Below are 23,880 nucleotides of genomic sequence, written 5' to 3'. Positions count from 1 at the left end.
CAATGTTCAAGAGATTAGATAGCTCGAGTACTCCAGCAAAGTACTTGTGCATGGACCGGTCAGAACCAATGTACCAATTGCCACCGGTGTTCTTCATTGAAGAACAAAGGGGCGATGGTAGACCGTTCTCAAGCCTACCCACCCACCGTGGGATAAGGCCGTCAAGGCAGGTGCTCATGTTAAACTCTCGACTTTCCTGACCACCCGTAGTAATACATTATGTAGTTCTATGGTTCGATATCATGGCAAATTTTTCAAAGGAAAGTCCTACGGGAAAAAGACTGCTCATAGAACCAGAATATGTAATGAATCGATATCACCAGTTTATAGTACCCGTAGACTAGAAGTACTTGTAGCACTTCTTTCCCGGGATTGCAACCAAGCTGGATCTCTCGTACGTTGAAGTAGACTAGAAACAATAATGCCTCGATGTTTACTTTACCTTGAAGTTTAACGATTTCTCAATTTCACCTTTCTATTTTACCATTCTATTTGAATAATATAAATCCAATTCTAAATAAAATTCTATTTTACTTGATTAACTATTTTTAAAAGATAATTTATAACATCTTTGTCTCTGCAGACATCACTAGAGTAAATAGTATTTCACTTACTAAACTTTTAAAATAAAAATAAATCACAATTTGTTACCTTAAATTTATGGTCCTATAACATTTTCATGGTTGCTACTATTTGTGTTAAATGTTGAGTTGACAAGAACTCTTTAGTAGTTCACATAAAATTCAAAGTCAACATAATTTATCGCTCTTGTTGTTTTGGTGGTGTCTTGGCTGTCATGTATCATTTGTTCGCAAATGAGCAACAGAATGTTTTATAAAAAAACAAAAAAAAAAAAAAAGAAGACAACAAAACTGATGCGAATATTTCGTATATATGTGTGTGTAATATAAAAGAGTTATTTTGTAAGAAAAACTTTGTTTTAAGTTTATTGTTTTTTACACATTTATAATACTAAACTGTAGTATAAGTATTCATTTTAAATATATAGTTTCATTTTGTTTACAAAGTTGCATGTAAACATTCATCATTGTTGCAAAATATTTTTTTAAGGATTTAATTCTTTACCCATTAGTTTTAAAATTTTTTTAAAAAACAACAACAACGTTTGTTGAAAGGAACTGCAACTAAAACAAGTAGAAAGTATAGTCGGGCATGGCCGACCATATAATACCCTATACCATGAGTATATTTTTAAAATTTTTACTTTTTATAAAATTTTTATTTTTTATAAAGAAAGTTTTATGTTGAATACTTATTACCATAATTCCAAAATATTTAAGCAATTTATTGATAAAAAACTAAAATTTCTAAATGAGGCTTTATATAGGTCAAATATGGACCGATCCTCGGTTAATTTGGGAAAAGGATACATTTCTAAATAACAGTTAGTTTTGTTGCGTTTCATTGCGATACAAATGGTTACAAGTAAATTTTAGACGTTTAAGACATTTTTTGAAGGGGGGTTTGTATGGGGGCTAGGGTCAAATATAGGCCGATCCTTACGAAAATCTGCAGTGTCATTTAAACTTATATAAAACTTATTTGTGCCAATTTTTAGAGAGGTAGCAGAATATTTGACGTAATTCTGGCATAAAAAGTTCAAATCGGGAGGTACGGTTGTATGGGGGCTAGGTGAAATAATGGACCGATTTTAACCATTTTCAATAGGCTTCGTCCCTGTACCAAAAAACATGCTTGGTCCATATTTCAAAGGTTTACATGGACAGCCAGACAGCCAGACGGACGGACGGACATGTCTTAATCGACACAAAAAATGATTCTGAATCGATCGGTATACTTTAAGGTGGGTATTGGACCAATATTTTCGTATGTTACAAACATCAGCTCAAACGTATAATACCCTCCCCACTATAGTGGTGTAGGGTATAAAAAGTGTAACCATTACTTCCTGCCATACTATAACACATACATACATACAATATCACACTATTTTATTATAAGGAAACATTACAACATTTTAAATAGTATTTTCCTACAACCAAACTATGACTACATATTAGGATGGTTTAATTTCTAAGCCGACAAGATTGAGTTATCCCTATGCAAACCAATCTTGAGCGATTAAGGAAGTACTTTAAGTACGGATTTACTTGAATCAAGAACAAAATTCTTTATTCAAGAACAGACTCTTTATGTATGAAAAACATAATTTTGTTCATTTATAAGTTCAAGTTTTCTTAAAATTTACTTTTTCAGCATTTTTTGGCTTCATTTAAAGTTAAACTCATATCTGAAATTAAGAGTGATTTAAGAATGTTAAATATTGAATTAATCCCATAGTAAGCTTGATTTAAGCTCAATTCGTACTTGATTTCAAAAAGGGGGAAAATTACTAAAACTTTTGGAGGCCAATAACCACCTGACTACACAGGTGACCAACCATTTTAACATGAGCTTGTCCTACGAGGACTCTACACTCTACAAAGATACAGTCAAAAGACGATCAGAAATAGTCAAAGGATGGTAAACTCCAAATGGGTTTTTGGAAGTCAGTCACATTGCTAGCTATATAACTGTCGCTACTTTTCTTGCTATAAAACTAGACATGGACGTGTTCTAGGATAGTGACTCTCTCTGTCTCCCTACTCTCCAGAATACTATGGGACATCAATGTGACGATTGACCTCAAAGATATAAACTTGAGTCAAAATGGTGGTATATTAGTAGAAAGTAATAATCATTTCTACGGAAGTAAAGAAAAAACAACTTATAAAAGTATAATCTCTAGGTTACTTGAGGACAGTAAAGAGACGACTGTTTCCGCTCCCGCTTACAAAAAAGGACACTAAAGTGACGACTGTCTTCATTCTCTATAAGATTCGGGTACATTCGTGACGAATGACCCTAAACATACGAATTGCAATCATCCAGATGGTTAACTATAAACAGAAATTACTGTCTTTGACTCTTTGTCGAACTGCTGGGTTATAACAACATAACATACAATGGTTATATAACATATAACAACATATCATATACTGGTTATTAGTAAGTTGAAATGGTTGTTAGTAACATAATATGTTTTCATTGTTACCATTATGTAGTTATTGAAAAAATTATTATTTTTCAATAATAATAAATAACAATTATATGTTTTTTATAACAAACAGTGGATATAGTTTAGTTATAGTAACCATATTGAACTATGTTTTTTCTCTGCGTGTATGTTTGCAAGTATAAAAAACTTATATGTTCACAATTATTTACGCCTACAACTGAACAACTATATATATTTATTTTTAGTTCCTTTATAAGTTTTGTTTTCATTCCGTTTTCTTGCCAACTAAAGTCTGGTGTTCAGTTTTTTTTTTTTTTTTTGTAAAAAAAGTAAGACTACAAATGTTTCGCATTATTTTATGTTGCATATTTTTTTCGTTTAAAACTAGAGTTAAAAAGTGCAAAAAAAAATATCCAAGTTGTAGATGAAAACTTTTAAATTTCTTTTTCTATATATTGCTCATTTTTTCTTTGTAATCTGTGGCGTACTCGTTATTAGTAGTTGTTTTTCATATCTTAGTTTTTAATATTTTTTTTACAAATGGTTAAAATGTCAGTTTTGCAAATTGTTAACTTAGAGCAGAAGAAAGAATAATAAAACTTGGTTACTTTTATAAGTTGTATCTTTCATATTAGTATTGTTAAGATATAACTGTGTAAGTTTAAATGCAAGAAATACACATATATATTTGTGTATTTGTGGTGGAGCACAGCTCAGCCTTGTTAGTAGATAAGTTGTAATGTAGGAAATTTTCATAATGAAATGTGAGACAGCATTTGAGGTTGACCTCTTCTTGCTCTAACTAACTAAATAACTAACTAACTAGTTAGTCTTTAAATACGCATAGTGCGCGAATATTGGGTCTAAAGGACCTATTCCTATTGGATGCCTTCTCCTTGGCATTTCTTAATGGGACTACTATAGGAAATGATTGGAATGCTCGAAAAGATTACTTGATTACTAGATCCTTTGCAAAATGTTTGTTTCTAAATTATTTATGAGAAACAATTGAATTGGCCAAATTATAACCCTATTTAATATAAAATTTCTAGAATAAATTTTAGAATAAATTTTATTAATAAATGGCTTCAGAGCTCAAGAAAATCATGTGAATATACACTAGTAGTTAGTATAATGAATTTTCACTATGTAAGGCGCGGATTCAGCTTGATCGTTTAAGGTGGGAGGTTTTTTAAAATATTTTATGATTTACTTATTATATATTTTTTTAATATTTATATTTTGTATCAAAAATTTTCGGTTCGATGGACGAATGTAAAATTTTTCCATTTCCCCCGTTCGTGTATCTGCGCCTGACCTATATTCCATAGATGAAGTACTGAGAAGACTTTATTGATTTTTAATAAATTTTTTTGGAAACGTTTTTGTGTCATATTGAAAAACTACATTCATTTCATAGTTCTTAGAAATAATATTTTATTATATTTTAATTTTTTTCCAGATAAATGAATACAATTTCTAAAACTTTCAAATACTAAGTGTACGAAATTGATTATTACTTTTTTACAAACTATTTTTATTAAAAATTGCAAAACTTTAGAGAGATTTATCAATAATAGTAATTTACTGATTTGTTTCTCTTCATTTAACAAAAAAAGAAACATACAAAAGTAAGATTGTAAAGACAGGCATTTTCGACCATGAGAAACCCTACAGTAGTTAATTAAAGAGAATTATGGGAAAGCATTCCTACTTTGAACCACATACACTTATAGTAAGTATATGTGTAAGTATATATTTCAAAGGAAATAAAATTGACACTAATAAACTACCGATATAAATTTTCAGAAGATTTCGTTCTCAGAATAGCAGTATTCATTGAAAAATATGTTATTGTTTAATAGCTTAAAGTTATTTCAGTATTTTAAACGAATTTCTGTACAGTATTTGTATTCTGTAATAATAATTCTTTTTTTTGTTTTTTGTCTATCAGTGGGTCATGAACAGCCAAAAGAAAACATATAGATTATTTTACGCTTTGACAGTTTTTAGTGGGTTTTCTTTTTCTAGTTTTCCTTAATATCTCATAACATAAAAAAGTTTTTAACTGATAGCAAAAAAAAAAGTAAACAAAAGATAGCAAACAGGAAGGAGTGACAGGCGGATGTAAAGATAAACAAATGAAATAAAAAGAAAGAAAAAACAACAAACTTCAATTACTAAATGCGGTTGATTTTATAAAGTCTTGTCTGTACTTTCGTTATTTTTTCATGTTAATATCAAACGCAGCTAAAAGTTTTACCACATATACAACTTATGTATTAAGGGAAAAAATTTTATAAATTTTTTGAAAATATTAAACATATTATACACATTTTCTTAATATTCAATATTAGAAAAGTTTCCAGTAAGAAGACATACTAATTTACAAGATTTATTTTTAGTTAGTTAGTTAGTTAGTTAGTTAGTTAGTTAGTTAGTTATCTTTCTATCTATCTATCTATCTATCTATCTATCTATCTATCTATCTATCTATCTATCTATCTATCTATCTATCTATCTATCTATCTATCTATCTATCTATCTATCTATCTATCTATCTATCTATCTATCTATCTATCTATCTATCTATCTATCTATCTATCTATCTATCTATCTATCTATCTATCTATCTATCTATCTATCTATCTATTTATCTATCTATCTATGTATCTATCTATATATCTATCTAGTTTAGGACTAAAACTGATGTAAAATCCACATGCAACGCGGCCCGGCCACCACTAGTTTCTAAAAAAGAAATCTATTTAAAAATACGTTTGATATATTTCCAACCAAGTTTATTGAAATAATATGATTTTTTCTATGACAATAATAGATCGATCGGATACTCCTTACAAACTATGTAAAACTTGTTTGGAAACATTATTCTTTAAACCAACACACATTCATTTATTTATTAGGTTGGATCCAAAACTTTGAGATTTAGCAAAATAAAACTTTTATTACTTTTTAAAATAAAATTTAATTTTCTGAGCGAATATTTCCACTTTTCTAAATTGATCTTAGTCAATCATATAAATATATTTCCTAACAAACGAATTTCGTCTCAATACTACTGACGGTGCCACCATAATAAACATGTTGAGGAAACCTCTGTATTGTTGATGTATTTTGATATCATTCTTTATATTATTAAGTTCTTGCAAACAAATAAAATTAGAATAATCAGAGTCCTCTCCAAATCAAGATTTACCATCAAGATTGAGACGCTAGAACATTACGGAAAATTGTATTCCCCATGAACTGAAACATCATAAGCCTTTAAATAAGGTAAAAGGTCCCGAATATGATTCCTCAGATAATACCAACACTATTGCAATTAGTCTAAGCAAAGATATGTAAAATAGGATGCTCTAGACCGTCTGTTTTAACTTCTGTGAGGTTAGGGACACAAAGAAACTTTCTAAAAATGTTCGAGGTATGCATAATGACTTCCTCACATTTGAAAAAAAAAAAAATTGACGAAGGTAACACTGCTATTGATATCCAAGATATTACATAATTCAGGAGCATATGTAAAGAAACTTACAACAGGTATTATAGAGCCGTAATATACATATGTATATGTGAAAACAGTTTTCAACATAAAAAAATGCATCCTTAATGTATAAAGGAAAACTAAATACATCATGCTATTTTGTTCTTTATGTTTTTTCCTATATGTGGTTATCTATTGTCATATTTGACATTTCAAGGATATTATTTTTCTACACAATTTCTGTCTGTGCCCTCTGTCAGAAATAGATAAATGATAGAGAATGTTTTAATATTGTCATTGTCAAAATATTGAGATAAATCATGTTGCCTCAGTAAAGCTGAGCAATATATTTTCTGCAATGTATAGTTGTAGTTCATTGTTTCAATGTTGAAAACATTTACACTCAACGAAAAAATAATATTTATGCATACAAACGTATTACAATAATATAACTGATTGACATTTATTTGAAAAAAAAAATCGATGAGTCGAAGAATAATTTTTAATGATTTTCCTCTTGAAATATTTTGCACAGGTAAATGTATTTGAATGCTTTACTTAACTGCCAAAATAATATAAATTCCCAAATATTTCTTTTTCCTAAAATAAAACAAAATATTTAAATTCGATTTTGTTAGTAATAATATTCTTGACATTGATGAATGAAAACCAATTTACATTCTTACGTACATACATACATATATATGTATGTTTTCTGCTTTATATGTAACAGCAAATTTAAAACACTATACAACTAAAATATATATAAAGAGTTTTTCTGTAATAAATTTGTTTAAAAAACTGTGTACTTTTCTGTGTCGAACTTTAGTACTAGCTTTACCCACTGTGCATCGCAAACCCCATCCTAATGTACTAATATGAATAGAACACATACTTTGGAAAGACATGACATTATTAACCCCTTTAATATTGCAAATTCCAAAGTTAAACGATTAGGCGTCACAACAACCTTCGTTCCAAATTTCGATCCATTAGCTTCAGGCCTTTAACGGTCATAAATCATAAATTCAAAGATTCAGAAAAACGTTCATTCAAAATTTGTTTTAAAAACCTCTTATAAAAGATAAATACAAATTAGAATAACTCCACATTTTAACGGCTTATAATTGAGAGTATCTCCATAAAAAATCCGCTGGAGAAAATAACTAATTTCAGAATTTATAAACAAAGAAATATTTTTATCTTTACATATAGCACAGAATCAAGAAGGCAATGGTCACCTTTCTGTAGTAATATATTTGTAATGAAATACTGCTTCATTCCCAATATAGTTAACTGGATGTGTACGGCTATAGTATGTCCTATTCTTATATACGGATCTGTTGTATATTGGCCTTCAAAGTTTAGAAATCAGCATACATTGGTATAACAGGTGCTCTTAAAACTAGTCCTTCGGATGCTGTGAACACTATATTGCACATCCTTTCTGCATGTAATGACAGACATATCTGCCTCTAGCGATGCGAGGTTTAAATCATCCGGAAGTTGTAGATTAAGAACATATAAACACAGCATGATTTTGAGGCTATTACGTCTAATATTGAACCAACCATCCGACTATATTACCCTTACACATGGACTTTGATAGAGTATTCAAGAGATTCTAAAATTAACTCCGGTGTTGGTTCTAGTGTCTTATGTCATGAAGCTGGGAAGTGGCACTCCTCTTAGTAAACACGTATATTACCACTTCCTCATTAGAGAGGCAGTGCAAAAAAGATCTGTCTAGGTTGGGTTGTGTGTGAGACATTAACCTTGTTTGGGTCCTTGCGAATAAAACACGTTGGTAAAGAACAGGCATATGAGCCAGAACGGGATCTGCTCTTGATATTTCCAATGCCTTTTAAGTACAAACTCCATTCGGTTTTATTAAGAGCAGTATCTTCAGATTCTTTCTTTAAAAGCCTTAAAATAGGGGAAATAACATAGGCATATATAAAGGATTCTAGATATTGTGGCCCTTCTTCACAAGACACATTTTAAACAGAAGTAGGTGGGATATATCGAGGCTGATATCAGTAATAATAGAACACTGGGCAATAGGGAGACATGCAAGTCGGCTTGGGCTCCCCTTCAACGATCATTGTCACAGTTGCAGAGACAGAAAGAAGGAAGAAAGCCGTAAAGAAAAACCGTTTTCTTGGTAGTTACTTCATATATTACTTTAGTGAGATATCTGGCTCTAAGCTTAATAACATCCCTAGATTTATCACAGTTACATGCTAGATCTAATACTATATATACTACATCTGATGAGTGGAGTGGTTCAGTAAAAATGGAGTTTCTTTTACTGTACTTGACAGTTCGTGTGCTGTGAACCGCGTTAACCAACAACCAATCTTTTTATATCATTTCATGACGATCGGTATATCATTAACTGATTTGTAGGAATGAAAATGTGCCTTCTAAATTATATGAAAAACAAAGCATAGTTAACTCTTAATCCATATTAGTTTTTTATTACAAAATGACTTTAACGCTCACAGTTGGCTTAAGAAAATCGGTGCTATAGTAAATTGTTCCAAATCGCTCACTGAAGATTTTATTCCAAAAATCAATTAAATGTTCATATTAATCTACTGATAAAAGAGCATATAACTGTAGAGCCATTTTCCATATTTACTTTATTTTTATAACTATAGAGCCATTTTCCGAAATTTATCCTTACGATATATGATTTGATGATAGGTATATAAGAATATCACACTTTTATTTGTTTTTTTTTTTTTTTTTTGACTTTGGTCACTGGGCAAATGTGTCACTGTTTAATTGGAACATATCTGTTTTTTTTACTGTTATAAAGTTTAATGGGCATATTTAATTAACAAATAAGAATGTGTAGTTAGCTTTGTCATACCTTTGGGTATTTAAATGGCGTGTACCTATAAAACCTTAATTATTTTCCTTTCCTTTGATAAGATAAAAATATCTTATTTTCAAAACAAAATCCACCCTTTCATTTCTTAGTTAATCTATTTAAAGAAAAAACAAACCAACAATCTTACAACATTAATTTTTTAATATTAAATACACACTTAAAGCGTATGTTAATTTCAAATAAAGCAATATACATATTATTCTTTTTTAACCCCATTTTTATAGAGTTTTTTAATTTGTAAATTTAATTAAATTCTGACAGTTTCATAGCAGCACTTAAGGTATCAATATCACTACTGAACATTGTAGCTTTTAAATAAATTGGCCTCTAAAGTTACAAATAATATGTTACAAGTGCTCAAATTTTAATGCTTATAACCACCACAGAAAGTATATTGATTTTATTATTCTGTTAGTTACAGGGCTTGTTCCCCTAAATGCTTGTTCTCTAATAACACCCTACTACTTAGTGAGGAGGGTATATTAACTCTTTCTCGTATACGGGGCACCATTGTCCCAAGATTTTTTAACATTTTTCTCAATTTAGAGCGTTATTTTAAGATCGCAGCTACAGTAAATGGTTATTTCCAAAGAAAAGTACGTTAATTTTTAGTACATGAGGTCACTACGTGTTAAAAAGAATAATATCCTGCGTTATCCTTTGAAAACTCTTTTCCATTTTTCATTAAAAAATGATCAATATACGTCGAAATAAAGTGTGTGGGGAAGTCATATTCATAAAAAGTCCAGTGGTTAAGTTTTGTGCGTGAAAGGGTTAAAGTATAGAATCGTTTTATAAGTTGACTAAGCCATGATCGTCCGTCTGGCTGGCTGGATGTCCATATAAAGCTTTTGCGTAAGTTTAGGTCGCAATTTTCAAGTTAATTAAATTTCACACATACGCCCCTCGAAAGGGGCTTTTAAACACACAATTAAATTCATATCCTAAGTTCAATATGGGCTTTTTACAATAGAATGCTAAATTAGTTATATAACGATAAAATTTGTCGATTATACCTAGATAAAAGTCTTGATTTAATCAGATGTGCAAAATTGCAATCAGATCCGGGGAGAAATCATGTAAAACCTAGCGAAACAATAAAAACGCAGAAACTCAAAGGCGATATTTTCATGTACAAAAGTACTTTAATTCCAACCCCTTTTTGTCCAAACATTCACTAGTTAAGTGCAGACATTAAAATGTCTCGGTTTTTTACAACAGTGTAAAAAATTATTCACTCCAATAGTGGCTACATCCAGTATACATCGCTAACCCCATCCTAATGAATTAATATAAATAGAACACATACAGTAGAAAGTCATGATATGAAAATTTCCGAAGTAAAACGAAGTGACTAGGCACGTCAGTGACTCGGTATAATGCAATTACAAGCAAGTTGGACGTATAGGGATGTCCGGTCCATTATACGTACACTTTGCTCAGGTACTCGAACTATCTAATTTATTATGTCATAAACAAGCTCAATCTTACCCCGAAAAATATGTTGCCCAATCACACTACTGAGTAGGGTTCTATAGTTGAAACGAAAAGTCTACTTTTCGACTTTTCAACTTTTTGCATTTTATGCAAAGTCGATTTTTCGATTTTTTTAGTTAGTTAAAAGTAGACTTTTAGACTTTTTGATTTTGTAAATAGTCGACTTTCCGACTATTTTCGACTTTCCAACTTTTTTGACCATATTCGACATTATGACTTTTTTCAATCTTTTCGAATTTTTTCCACTTTTTGCGACTTTTAGATTATTTTTGATTTTTTTTCGACTATTTTTGACCTTTTTTCGACTTTTTCCGACTTTTTGACTATTATCGACTTTTTCCGACTTTACGAGTATTTCCAACTTGTCGACGATTTTCAACTATTTTCGACTGTTTGAATATCTTTGTCTTTTTTCGACTTTTCGACTATTTAAGACTTTTTGACTTTTTTCGACTTTTCGACTATTTTCGACTTTTTCCGACTTTATGACTATTTTTGACATTTTTCGACTTATCGACTATTTTTAACTTTTTCCGACTTTTTGACTTTTTCCGACTTTTATTTCCAAAGTCGACTTTTTTCACAGACAATAGTCGAGTTATCGAATTTTTTGGAACAAAATAGGCGACTTCGACTTTTCGACTTTTTTTCGACAAAAAGTCGATTGTTCGATTATTCGAAAGTCGATTTATAGAACCCTACTACTTAGATGGCTCTGTTGATTCTGTTGAACAGCACGGATAAATATATTGCCCAACCATACTACTGATATGCTTCTATTGATTTGGCAACAGCACCTAAAGGAAGTAATTGGAAGTCAGAAGCACGGATCCTTTTAATTGACAAGACTTTATTTCAGTGGTCACAAAGACCCACTTTGATAAGTTGAGCATGTTTTAGAGAAACTCCAACGCACCCAGACATGAACGGAAAACGGTGATAAATGAAAGAAAGGGCAGTGACAACTTTTGCGTTATCAGCTTAAATCCAACATTTTATTAATCCACAGTTATGCTCTGTAATTTGTACCTCTCCTAGAATCTAGGAACGATAACAGAAAATTATCGTGAAAATTATATTTCACTGTGTATCAGTCCTTTAGCCATACATCCTCTTCCTGCGATTTAGGTTTCAACCACAGGCACTACGTGGATCCCGAAGGAACCTCGACCAACTGACCAGCCAAAAAATAGTACCAGACTATGTGGTGCTCTGGTTAGATCACATTTCAAATCATCCAAGATCTAGCCAGGACCTCTTTAACCCCCACATTGCAATACACTAAAATTGGATCTAGAATCAAGGGGCGTACTCTAGTGTACATCAGTATTTTGTTTTTGTCGTAATTAGCTTTCTGGATAAAATGTTTTGAATTATATAATCTAGAACTAGTCGTGCTCAAATCAATCCAATTTTGGGATTAATTCAAAATTTTACAATCTTAAATAAATATTATTTTTATTTAAATCAAGCATGAATTTGAGCTTAAATTAAACCGAAAATTCTTAAATTTAAATGTTGTGAGATCACATTGAATAAAAGAAAGACTTAAAATTCATTTTACCCACCTTACGAATCTGTACTTTTATTCAGTATGTTGTTGTACTTAGTTTATTTTTGAAATGGAATTTAATCGCTTAACTTAAAGCGTACATAAATTCGATATTGCTAAATAAAAAAATTTTAACTTCTGTTTATTTACTTCATCTCGAAACGAAACAACAAGTAGATATAAATTAATAAATATAAAAACATAAACAAATTGTGTTTTATATTTTCATATACACGTGAGCTATTATGAAAATGTGTTTGATGAAAATGAATAAATAATAATAACCCTGCAATTCCAGGCGGCTGTATCGATATAAGAATTGAAACACTGAATGTATATTTACTATGCTATATCCCCGAGATTAAGTTAAGCAACTGCTTACAGATATTAGTTAAATATTTGATCAACATTGACCCCCTTCTAAAACTGCTGATAAGATATAACAATGTTATGGAAATAAATAACATGTACACCCTCACTCATTAAAACATAAACACGGATACATTGTTACATTTATACATAAGACGCACTTCCGTTTCCGTTGCTTTTCTGTTGTTTATGAGTTGCTCTGACAGAAAGTAACAAGATTATCCTAAATTAATGAGAATGAGTAATGTTTCATAATTCACATAAAATGTATGTGTGTGCGTGTGTCAGACTATTTGTAAGTAAGTATCATGTCTTTAAGATTATTTGCATAAATATTGTCAATAGGAAATAACTTTGCCTAATTGAGTCTCAAATGTTTCCCAAAATACTTAAGTAGCATGTGTCACATACCAACAAAATTATAAAGAAAACAAGTAGGAGTGTATAGTCGGACATGGCCGACCATATAATACCCTACACCATGAGTATATTTTTTAATTTTTTTTTTTTCCAAAATATTTAAGCAATTTATTGATAAAAAAACTAAAATTTCTAAATGACTCTTTATATAGGTGAAATATGGATCGATCATCGGTAAATTTGGGAAAAGGATATATTTTTAAATAACAGTTAGTTTTGTTGAGTTTCATTACGATACAAATGGTTACAAGTCAATTTTAGACGTTTAAGAAATTTTTTGAAGGGGGGTTTGTATGGGGGCTAGGGTCAAATAAGGGCCGATCCTTACGAAAATCCACAGTGTCATTTATACTTATATAAAACTTATTTGTGCCAATTTTTAGAGAGATAATAGAACATTTGACGTAATTATACCCTTCACCTTCGTGAGAAGGGTATATATAAGTTTGTCATTCCGTTTGTAATTTCTATAATATAATTTTCCGACCCTATAAAGTATATATATTCTGGATCCTAATAGATAGCGGAGTCGATTTAGCCATGTCCGTCTGTCCGTCTGTCTGTCTGTCTGTCTGTCTGTCTGTCTGTCTGTCTGTCTGTATGTTGAAATCAGTTTTCAGAAGACCCCAGATATCTGCGAGACCCGAATTTTCAATAATTCTATTGGAAATACGGTCGAATAGAACGCTATTTAAAATCAGTCCAATCGGTCCATAAATAACGAAGATATGAGTAAAAATCCGAGACCACCTCTGAAAATTTCATTAAAAATTTAGATTTTTCGTGCATGCTTATGCAGAAATAATAAAACAACAAAAACAAAATGGAGCATCAAACGGTAAATTGTTTTGTTATTGTAATTGCTTGTTAATAAACACAAAGCAAAGAAAGAACATCACGTAACGTTACGTTGTCATTGGCTAGAAATATGAAATTAAGTATGTAGAGCCTGGATTAAGTGAGAACCTATAAAAGGGGACTTTCTGGTACTTTTTCGTTCTTCAAAAGGTATTTTTTGCAATTTCTACAATATTGAACCTAGAAACATGTAATTAAGTATGTATGGCCCGGATTAAGTGAGGACCCATAAAAGGGGACATTTTCGTTGTTCAAAAGGTACTTTTTGCAATTTCTACATTATTGAACCTAGAAAAATTTAATTAAGTATGTATGGCCCGGATTAAGTGAGGACCCATAAAAGGGAACTTTTTGGTACTTTTTCGTTCTTCAAAAGGTACTTTTTGCAATTTCTACAATATTGAACCTAGAAACATGTAATTAAGTATGTATGGCCCGGATAAAGTGAGGACCCATACAAGGGGACTTTTTGGTACTTTTTCGTTTTTCAAAAGGTACTTTTTGCAATTTCTACAATATTGAACCTAGAAACATGTAATTAACTATGTATGGCCCGGATTAAGTGAGGACCCATAAAAGGGGACTTTTTGGTATTTTTTCGTTGTTCAAAAGGTACTTTTTGCAATTTCTACAATATTGAACCTAGAAAAATGTAATTAAGTATGTATGGCCCGGATTAAGTGAGGACCCATAAAAGGGGACTTTTTGGTACTTTTTCGTTCTTCAAAAGGTACTATTTGCAATTTCTACAATATTGAACCTAGAAACATGTAATTAAGTATGTATGGCCCGGATTAAGTGAGGACCCATACAAGGGGACTTTTTGGTACTTTTTCGTTCTTCAAAAGGTACAAAAGGCTTTAAACACATCATGGTGAGGGGTATATAAGATTCGGCACAGCCGAATATAGAACTCTTACTTGTTATGGCATAAAAAGTTCAAATCGGGAGGTACGGTTGTATGGGGGCTAAGTGAAAAAATGAACCGATTTCAAGCATTTTCAATAGGCTTCGTCCCAGTGCCAAATTTCATCAAATTATGTTGAAAATTGCGGCCTGTACCTTGCGCACAAGGTTTACATGGACAGCCAGCCGGACAGACAGACAGACATGTTTTAATCGACTCAAAAAATGATTTTGAATCAATCGGTATACTTTAAGGTGGGTATTGGGCCAATATTTTTGTATGTTAAAAACATCAGCACAAACGTATAATACCCTCCACACTATAATAGTGTAGGCTATAAAAATATATATGTACCAGTAATGGGCAATACACATTCTATACTAATATAAAGTTTATTTAAACCGTATTTTAAACAAGCTATATACTTATTTTGTTTACTCATCACATGTTCATTAGTTTACAAAAATACCCATAGCTGATCTGTAGATAAGTATTTTCGTATTATTCTATGCTTTTGATATAGTGCTAATTCTAATAATAGTATCCTTAGCTAATTTTGGTAATACATACATATAACTTTCTTTTCCTTTTTTCCTTGCTTTTTCTAAGTTTTTTTTTTATTTTATAAACTTGTTGTTTTTACTGTTTGTATCTTAATTTAGTTAATGTGCATTACATAAAATAAATTAGAAAAATTTATTTTTATACTATATATGTATGTAAGTATGACTTAAGGACCATCACTCCCATACAATGTTACACATAAATTTAACATATTCCACAACATACATGTATATAATGTGAAATGTTTTTATTTTTTTACTTTAGAAACATGTCAAGTTGTGATGAATTTGTAAGTAGTATTGTTTTATTTATTTCTTCTTTCTTTTTGTAGGAAACCTATTTGGACAACTGACATTAATTAAAGTGCTAACAGTAAAGTGTTGTGTACAATAAATAACTCTATTAGCTTAAGAGACATTAAATGAATTTTATGAAAAAAAATGTATATAGAAAAATTGTAACATTGTTACAGGGCGACAAATAATAAAGTGCACAAAACACAGAAGTGTTATAAATATATTTGCAAAGTTATTTTCGGAACCCATTATGATTCGGTTGTGCGATCTCGAAACCTTGCTTTTACACGTTGTTACGTCTTTAACCACAGATTAAGCTACACGTAGAGAAAAAACATGTTTGTGATAACCATGTTCTAAGAGCAACATATTAAAATTATGATTGTAGTCTAAATATATTATGTTTTTTGTAGCAATTTTAAAAATATTATGGTTAAATACAGTTGAAAGATTTTATCTTAATATTTTTTATTAACTTTAACATTGTTATAAATGACTATATTATGATACAATGTGAGCAAATTTTCGTTAAGAAATATGAATCGAAATCAAATCTATTTTTATTACTGTTAAATCACTGTTTCTAAAAAAGCAAAAAGTAAAAACTTAAGGGCCAAATAGACTACACAAGCTGCTTCACAAACTTACTAGTATTTCACGTTTGTGCAAGCCTGTTGTGTAGTGTTTCGTGTTTGCACAAATGCTTGCAGTTTGTCTGATCAAAAAACAAAAAAATTTGAATTTTACACAAACATATTGTACCTACCTAGTGTGTGTTGAAATTAAAAAAATATGTTTGTCAAGCCGCTTGTTTAGTCTATAGGACAACATAACATATAATGGTTATTTTTAACAACATAACATATAATGGTTATTTGTAACTTTAAATGGTTGTAAGTAAGATAATGTGTTTTTATTGTTACCATTATTTAGTTATTAAAAAAATAATTATTTTCCAGTGAAACAGACTCAAATTTATAATTACCATGAATATTGAAATGATTACAGTAACAACAATATTTTTTAAAAAGAATTAAAATAACAATTATATGTGTTTGATAACAATGATCTGTTACCGTGAACATAGTTTAGTTATAGTAACCATGTTGAACCATGGAGGTGTCAAATTTTGATGTTAGGCTAGCGGCTGTTTATGTACCACTACCTTGTTCAAGTACATGAGCTATTTAATCTCAGACCATTAATGTTCCCTTGCTTAATATTCCATAATATTATATCTGAAGCACTCCTCGATAACAATTCACAATAAACTAATGAAAAATTATTCTTAAAAACTATTTGGTAGGCCCAAGAACGATGTCCACCATTAAGCAGACACATTCATTAAGAAAACAAACCAATGGCATACCCAAATGAATGTATCCATTTGGGTATGCCATTGGCTGAGCTATGCGTACTCCTGAAACTTTATGCTTTACATTTTTTTAATATTAATTCATTCCCATCGTTAAGGCACCAAAGCCACTTATCCAAAGGTTCCTGTAGCACATCACTTAACTTATTACGTAGTATTAATTTTACCGTGCATTAATCTTTAAACCTACATTCTATTCACTAACCTGTAGGGACCTCTTTAAAAACCGATTGAAGTCACTGTATATAGCGTAATTGGAGACGAAATAAACTTACAATTTTCCTGACCCACTACGAATACTATACGACATTAGTGATTGGAATAGCTATTAATTCTTTATGATATTAAATAGGCGAAACATATCTTTAAAACACAATTCATCGACAATATCAACAAGTTATCTAGATTCCAAAGAATTTTCCTAGCTCTTAAGAATATACATGGTCTAAGTGTAGCGCTGTGTTTTTAACCTCATGGTCTGAGTTTATAATCAAGTAATTGGAACAAGTTGTAACAACTAGTATAATGCTGAATTTTAAAGGACAAAGCGATTCTCTAGAACACAATACTATAAATGCAATGAGTTACCTAGATTCCAAAGAATTTTAACCAAAGACTCCAAGCTCTTACAAAATATCCAAAACAAAGTATTTACATAGTCTGAGCGTAGCTCTGTTCACTTCATTTTACTTAGGGAAACTCATTTTCCTGCTCTGAAAACTGGAGATATAGATACTGATATTGTATTTCCGAAGTACCATTATTTCTATTGATCTTTAAGGGATGCTTTACGCATGGTAAAGCATAGATACTTATGTTGTATTTCCGAAGTTGTTAATCCCGGGGGCGTGTTACCTATATGAAACATCCACCATGGTGTTATTGCAATCCCGGGGAATAGAGGGGCTTTCCAATATCACATTCTGGACGGGACTATAAATTACTGTACCAATTTACATAGATTAAAAAGAGGTCGAACCAGAGTACTACATAATCTTATACTACGGGTGGCCAGTTGCCCACAGGACTATTCCTGGCTGGTTAGTTGGTTTTTGGTTCTTTCGGAATCCACGTAGTGGCTTTGGTTTAAACCAAAATTTGCGGGAAGAGTGAGTTGCGGTTAAAAGACTGATGTAAGGTAACGTCAATATTTCGAGATAAATTCGGTGATGTTGCTGAAACAACAGATGTCCCACAGAGGAGTGACTGTGGGACTAAGCGTTGGAAATGAGATGCTATTAATTGTATATGGTACAATGTGACGTTTTACATCTCAGAAGTTAAGCAACGTGACAGCAATGGTCAGAGATTAGATAACTCGAGTACTCCAACAAAAGGCTTGTACATGGACCGGCCCAATCCATGTACAAAAATTGCCACCAGAGTTCTTCTTTGAAGGATTCAGGGGCAATTATAGACCGTTGTCAAGTCTACCCAGTGGATGGAAAAGACCACCGTGGAATAGGGCATCATGCCAGGTATTCACGTAAAGCACTTCGACATTCATTTCCGAAGCTGCATTATTTCTATTGATCTTTAAGAGATGCTTTAACCAAGTGGCGGAGGGTAAACTGAAAATGTTAACAACTGAAAAAGTTAACAACTCGAAGCTTCTTAATTTTAGAATTACGAGTTCTATTTTATGTCTATAAATGGCACTTTAAATTGCAACTTAAGGATGAACTCACAGGGCTCTATAAGAGGTTGTATTGAGTATTGTTTGATGCCATACTCTTGCAATGTATTAAGGTAAAGCGGGAACACCCAATGAAAGGATTAAGGCGATTTGAGGCTATTTAGTAGATCTTGAAGATCAGTATTTTCTGCTTAATTAGTTAGTCTACATGGTTCATTAATCTACTAATCTACTAACTAACAATTGAGCTCCGACCTTAGATGTTTGTACTTATTTCCATATTATTACAGCATTCTGAGTAATATAATTATTCATTTGAGGAGTTTTAATACTTATCAATTATATGGGTGAAGAAACAATTTTATATTGTTATCCAAAAGAATTAATCAAAACCACTTACCTGGTCAACATATTGGCACGATTAACAGCCACCTCTGCTTCGATACGAAAACGATCCTGTGCATAACGATCAACCACGCCCTCGCCCAAATTCAACGATGTACCGGCCTCACAATTCGAACCGAGCGAATGCTGAGTTTCGACAATTTGCAAAAATTTCGTTACCACGTCACGACCATGCATTAAATCACGACGATTACTACGCGATATTTCATCCCAATCGTAAATTTCTTCCGAATTAGCAGCATCCACAACACCTTCAAGAAAATGATTGGTCTCATCCTCAGCAGCCACATCAGAAATACCCTCAGTTTCGGTGTCAGTTTCAGAATCCGATTCATCTAAACTACTTAAGGGAAAGCCATTAGCATGGCCGCTATCAGCATCTCCATCTTCCATAATAGCTTCATCCATTATTTGATCTTTAGAAGCTGAAGAATCATCTTGTGTCAAATCGAATGAGTCATTAAAATTTATTTCTTCTTTTTCATAGAATTGTTGTTGCGATTGTTGATGTTCAAAATGTATACCACCTTGACTAGTGCTGGCCGAGAGTAATGGCTCAAAAGAATGATCTTCGGAGGAGAAGGGAAAATCATAGGGAAATTCTGTGGTGAATGTAGTATTAAAGGCATCTTCGGTAGAGTTATTAACAGGATTGTTTAATGAGCTACCGGATAAATTTAATGGTTTAAATTTTAAATCTTTTATCTCATGCCAGGAAGTTAATAAATTTTCATTTTCTGTTTCGTTATCATCCAAATCCACATTATTGTCAATGTCTTTAATGAATTCAGAGGAGAAGTTTTTAAATTGCTTATCGAATTTGTCATCCAAAAGTGTGGGGTGGGTGGTGACATATAATTCATCAACGTCATCATCATCCTCATCATCATTGACATTTGAAACATTCTCATCATTTTGATAGAATACATCCGACAAATTATCATCATTGTCATTATCATCTTCTTTATCATCATCATCATTATCATCGACATCACCAGCATCATCTTTATCCATTATATCTGGTAAATCACTATCATTTACACTTTCATTTGTGTCAATATCATTTGTAATCATATCAGCTTCTTCGTTGTACTCCTCCCTCTCTTCTTCCTTGACCACTTGATTTCTACTGTTGGCAACAGTTGTTGTTTGTTTCTGTTGTTCTTGCTGTTGATTCTTGTCTGTTTTATGAGAAATTTTATTTGTATCCTGCCACTGAGCTTGTTGTTGTAGCTGTTCTGCTTCTAGCAAACTTCGATGATGATTTTTGGTCAAATGACCACCATTTGTATGGTATTTGTCAATATTCAATTGTCGCAAACTCTCAACAATTTTCTTTTTATGCAATTTTCGTATTTTGTGAGTTACCGTTTTTAGGGTTGTGGTGGGAAATGGTGCAGAAGGTGTTAAATGATGTGTTGCCGCAGTGGCCTCAAACAAGCTTTTAATGTTGCTGGTACCACTGCTACTCTTACTGCTGCTGCTGCTATCTTTGGCAACAATTACATCATTTACATTATTCAAATGTTCAGTAACATTGTTAACAACATCGTTGTCATTTACATCAACAAGACCATCTGCAACTAGTTTTTTCGAATTTTCATTTTCATCACTGCTAATCGATGAATGAAATTTTTGTGAAAACTCGTTCAATTCCGGTTTAGTTATCAATGGGATTTGCTGTTGCTCATTATCATCATCACCACCATCAATTTTATCATCAATGTTTGTGACAGCCACTGCCTTTTGTTCATAAACTTTGTGTTGTAAATGCAATTCCTTATTCCCTGGATTGTTCTCATGTAATGTTCTTGTTAAATGTAGCTGCTGTTTTGGCTGTGGCAAATGCAGTTGTTGCTCCTTTTCGTTTAAGCTGGAATGTCTTCGTTGTTTGGAACGTTCATGTCGTATATTTAAAACATCTATGGCATCCACTGCCACCGATTGGCCCACCTTTTTCGGCTGCTCTTCAACCATTATTTTCTCTTTATGGTCTTTCGTTGTGCTGCTGCTAGATATGGCCAGAGAGCTGGGGCTAATGGTGGCATCTACATTGTTCAGTGACACATTAAGACCATTAAAGATAAGCATAATTTTTGCTAAATTCATAATAATATTAATAGCCAGCATCGTTTGTTTTTAAAATTTTTATTTTTCTTAAGCACAAAAATGAAAGGAATGACATTCATAAATTTTATAAAATTATTTTCTTATAAACGTTTCCGTTATTTTATTCAGATTTTATTCCTTTTTTTGCGGCAACTTATTTTTATTTTTTTCTTATTGAGACTACCTTTGAATTTTTAAACGTTTCAATTTCACTGTGGTCTCATAATAATTAAATAATATTTTAATAAAATGTTTTACTTTATTATTGTTGGTTTTTTCATAAATCATCCTTAACATGGCGCCACATTTGTTTTTAGGTTTTTTCCTTTTCAACGAAAAACTATGAATTATTATGAAATTTTAATGTTTTGTTTTCATGCTGCAACCACATGTTGTTGGTGGAAGTTGAATTTTTCTGTTCTTTATTTATATTTTTTTTTTTTTTGTTGCAGCAATTAAATCTGGAATAAGTAATAAAAAATAAATTCATTAGATTGTGTAAAATATGCCTATTTAATATTTAATAATATTAAAGGTAATTCAAATCAACTAATTAAAAATTATAGTTTTGGCTTTTAAAAGCCGAGCTTAGCCTGAAGAAATATGTTTAAATATGTTTAGTTCAGTTCTATTACAGTTCTAGTTCAGTTCTAGTTCAGTTCTAGTTTAGTTCTAGTTTAGTTCTAGTTTAGTTTAGTTCTAGTTTAGTTCTAGTTTAGTTCTAGTTTAGTTCTAGTTTAGTTCTAGTTTAGTTCTAGTTTAGTTCTAGTTTAGTTCTAGTTCAGTTCTAGTTCAGTTCCAGTTAATATCTAGTTCAGTTCTAGTTAATATCTAGTTCAGTTCTATTTCAGTTCTAGTGCAGTTCTAGTTCAGTTCTAGTTCAGTTCTAGTTCAGTTCTAGTTCAGTTCTAGTTCAGTTCTAGTTCAGTTCTAGTTCAGTTCTAGTTCAGTTCTAGTTCAGTTCTAGTTCAGTTCTAGTTCAGTTCTAGTTCAGTTCTAGTTCAGTTCTAGTTCAGTTCTAGTTCAGTTCTAGTTCAGTTCTAGTTCAGTTCTAGTTCAGTTCTAGTTCAGTTCTAGTAAAAAAGGACGGTGCATTAAAGATGCGAAGGAGCTTGTACTGGTAGTTCTAGAAACTCTTAACTAGCAATGCAGTTGTAGTTTTTCATAGAAAAGAGGACCCTTCTGTTTTACTAACATACTAGTATTGTCCTATAAAATTGTCAGCATAAATATACGATCATACTGAACAATGAGTGTTGCCAGAAAAATATATCAGTTAATGTAAGTGTTTTATTAATCAATCTAAAATTTATAACAAGTAGTTTCTGTTATATTAACTAAATCTCCTATTTATTGATGTGGAACAAATAGATTACGGTTGAAAAATAGGACAAATCTATAAAATTGTATGAGTTATTTTATCCTTTACTTTACTCAACTAAAAAAAGTTAATTTTTAAGATATTCTTTTCTTGATTTAAGGTCATTTATTTGCAAAAAAAAAGAAGAATTACTAGCTTACCTACAGTTTATTGTTTGTGTAATGTAAAGGATTGTAAAAGCAAAAAAAGAAAAGTAAATTTTAAGAGAAATTAACACAAAATAAAATTGACATTTTTAAGGAAATGTCACAAGGAAATGGGTTAAAAATATTATGTGAAAATAGAAAAAAGCCTTAATGTGTTTTAGAGAGTTAGTAAAAAAATAACTTCAATCATTTCTAAAAATGAACTTTTTACGTTTTGTGTTAGCAATACATGCGGAAAAAGGTAAACCTGAATGCATGTATGTTGATATACAACCATAGAAATATGTAATTAGGTTTTTCTCAAGGGGTTCCCTTTTTGGATAATGGATATAAGAAATAAAGATCTTTAAAATATCCTTAGAATCTGGTATGTAATTTAATGTAATTTAAAGCGCTTTAATATCCAAACACATTCGTACTTACATATGTTATAAAATTAATGACTGGCACTCTTAGATACTAAAAGGTGAGAGTAATAATCCAGCAGTTCAGTCGGACAGATAACGAATTACATATTTAATCTACGATTTATGTTTAACAATAACCACCAAACGTCCAGCTATTTTAACATATGCTGAACCTACCGGGAAGTCAATCGTCACCCGATATGTATGTTACGAAGGGGCAGCAAGAAGCTAAAGTTTGTTTTTTAATTGCCCACTCTTTCATTTGTTTACAAAGAGTACAACCGTGATGAAATAGAGCCAACCACTTGATTAGACGTAAATGGAAATCACTGTCATTTTGGGATGCATTGACTCTTTTTCACTGTATTGTTTATTTAGCTTTATGAATTTTTAGAACGTATTCTAGGAAAGAAGTAAAACTGAACTAGAACTGAACTAGAACTGAACTAGAACTGAACTAGAACTGAACTAGAACTGAACTAGAACTGAACTAGAACTGAACTAGAACTGAACTAGA

At 31.3% G+C, this 23,880-nt stretch overlaps 1 protein-coding gene across 1 annotated transcript in view; it reads right to left on the bottom strand.

Annotated features, from left to right (window-relative positions):
- Positions 1-23,880, bottom strand: part of LOC111687330 — a 261,343-nt gene that overhangs the window by 139,084 nt on the left and 98,379 nt on the right. The window contains exon 4 of the mRNA XM_046954490.1: positions 19,316-21,890. Coding sequence (XP_046810446.1) covers positions 19,316-21,450 — 2,135 coding nt within the window. The 5' untranslated portion in view covers positions 21,451-21,890. The remainder of the gene's footprint in view (positions 1-19,315; positions 21,891-23,880) is intronic.

This window comes from Lucilia cuprina, chromosome 6, assembly GCF_022045245.1.
Source record: "Lucilia cuprina isolate Lc7/37 chromosome 6, ASM2204524v1, whole genome shotgun sequence".
Lineage (NCBI taxonomy): Eukaryota > Metazoa > Arthropoda > Insecta > Diptera > Calliphoridae > Lucilia > Lucilia cuprina.
The sequence above is the reverse complement of the archived record's forward strand: the minus strand, read 5'-3'. Positions and strand labels throughout refer to the sequence as shown.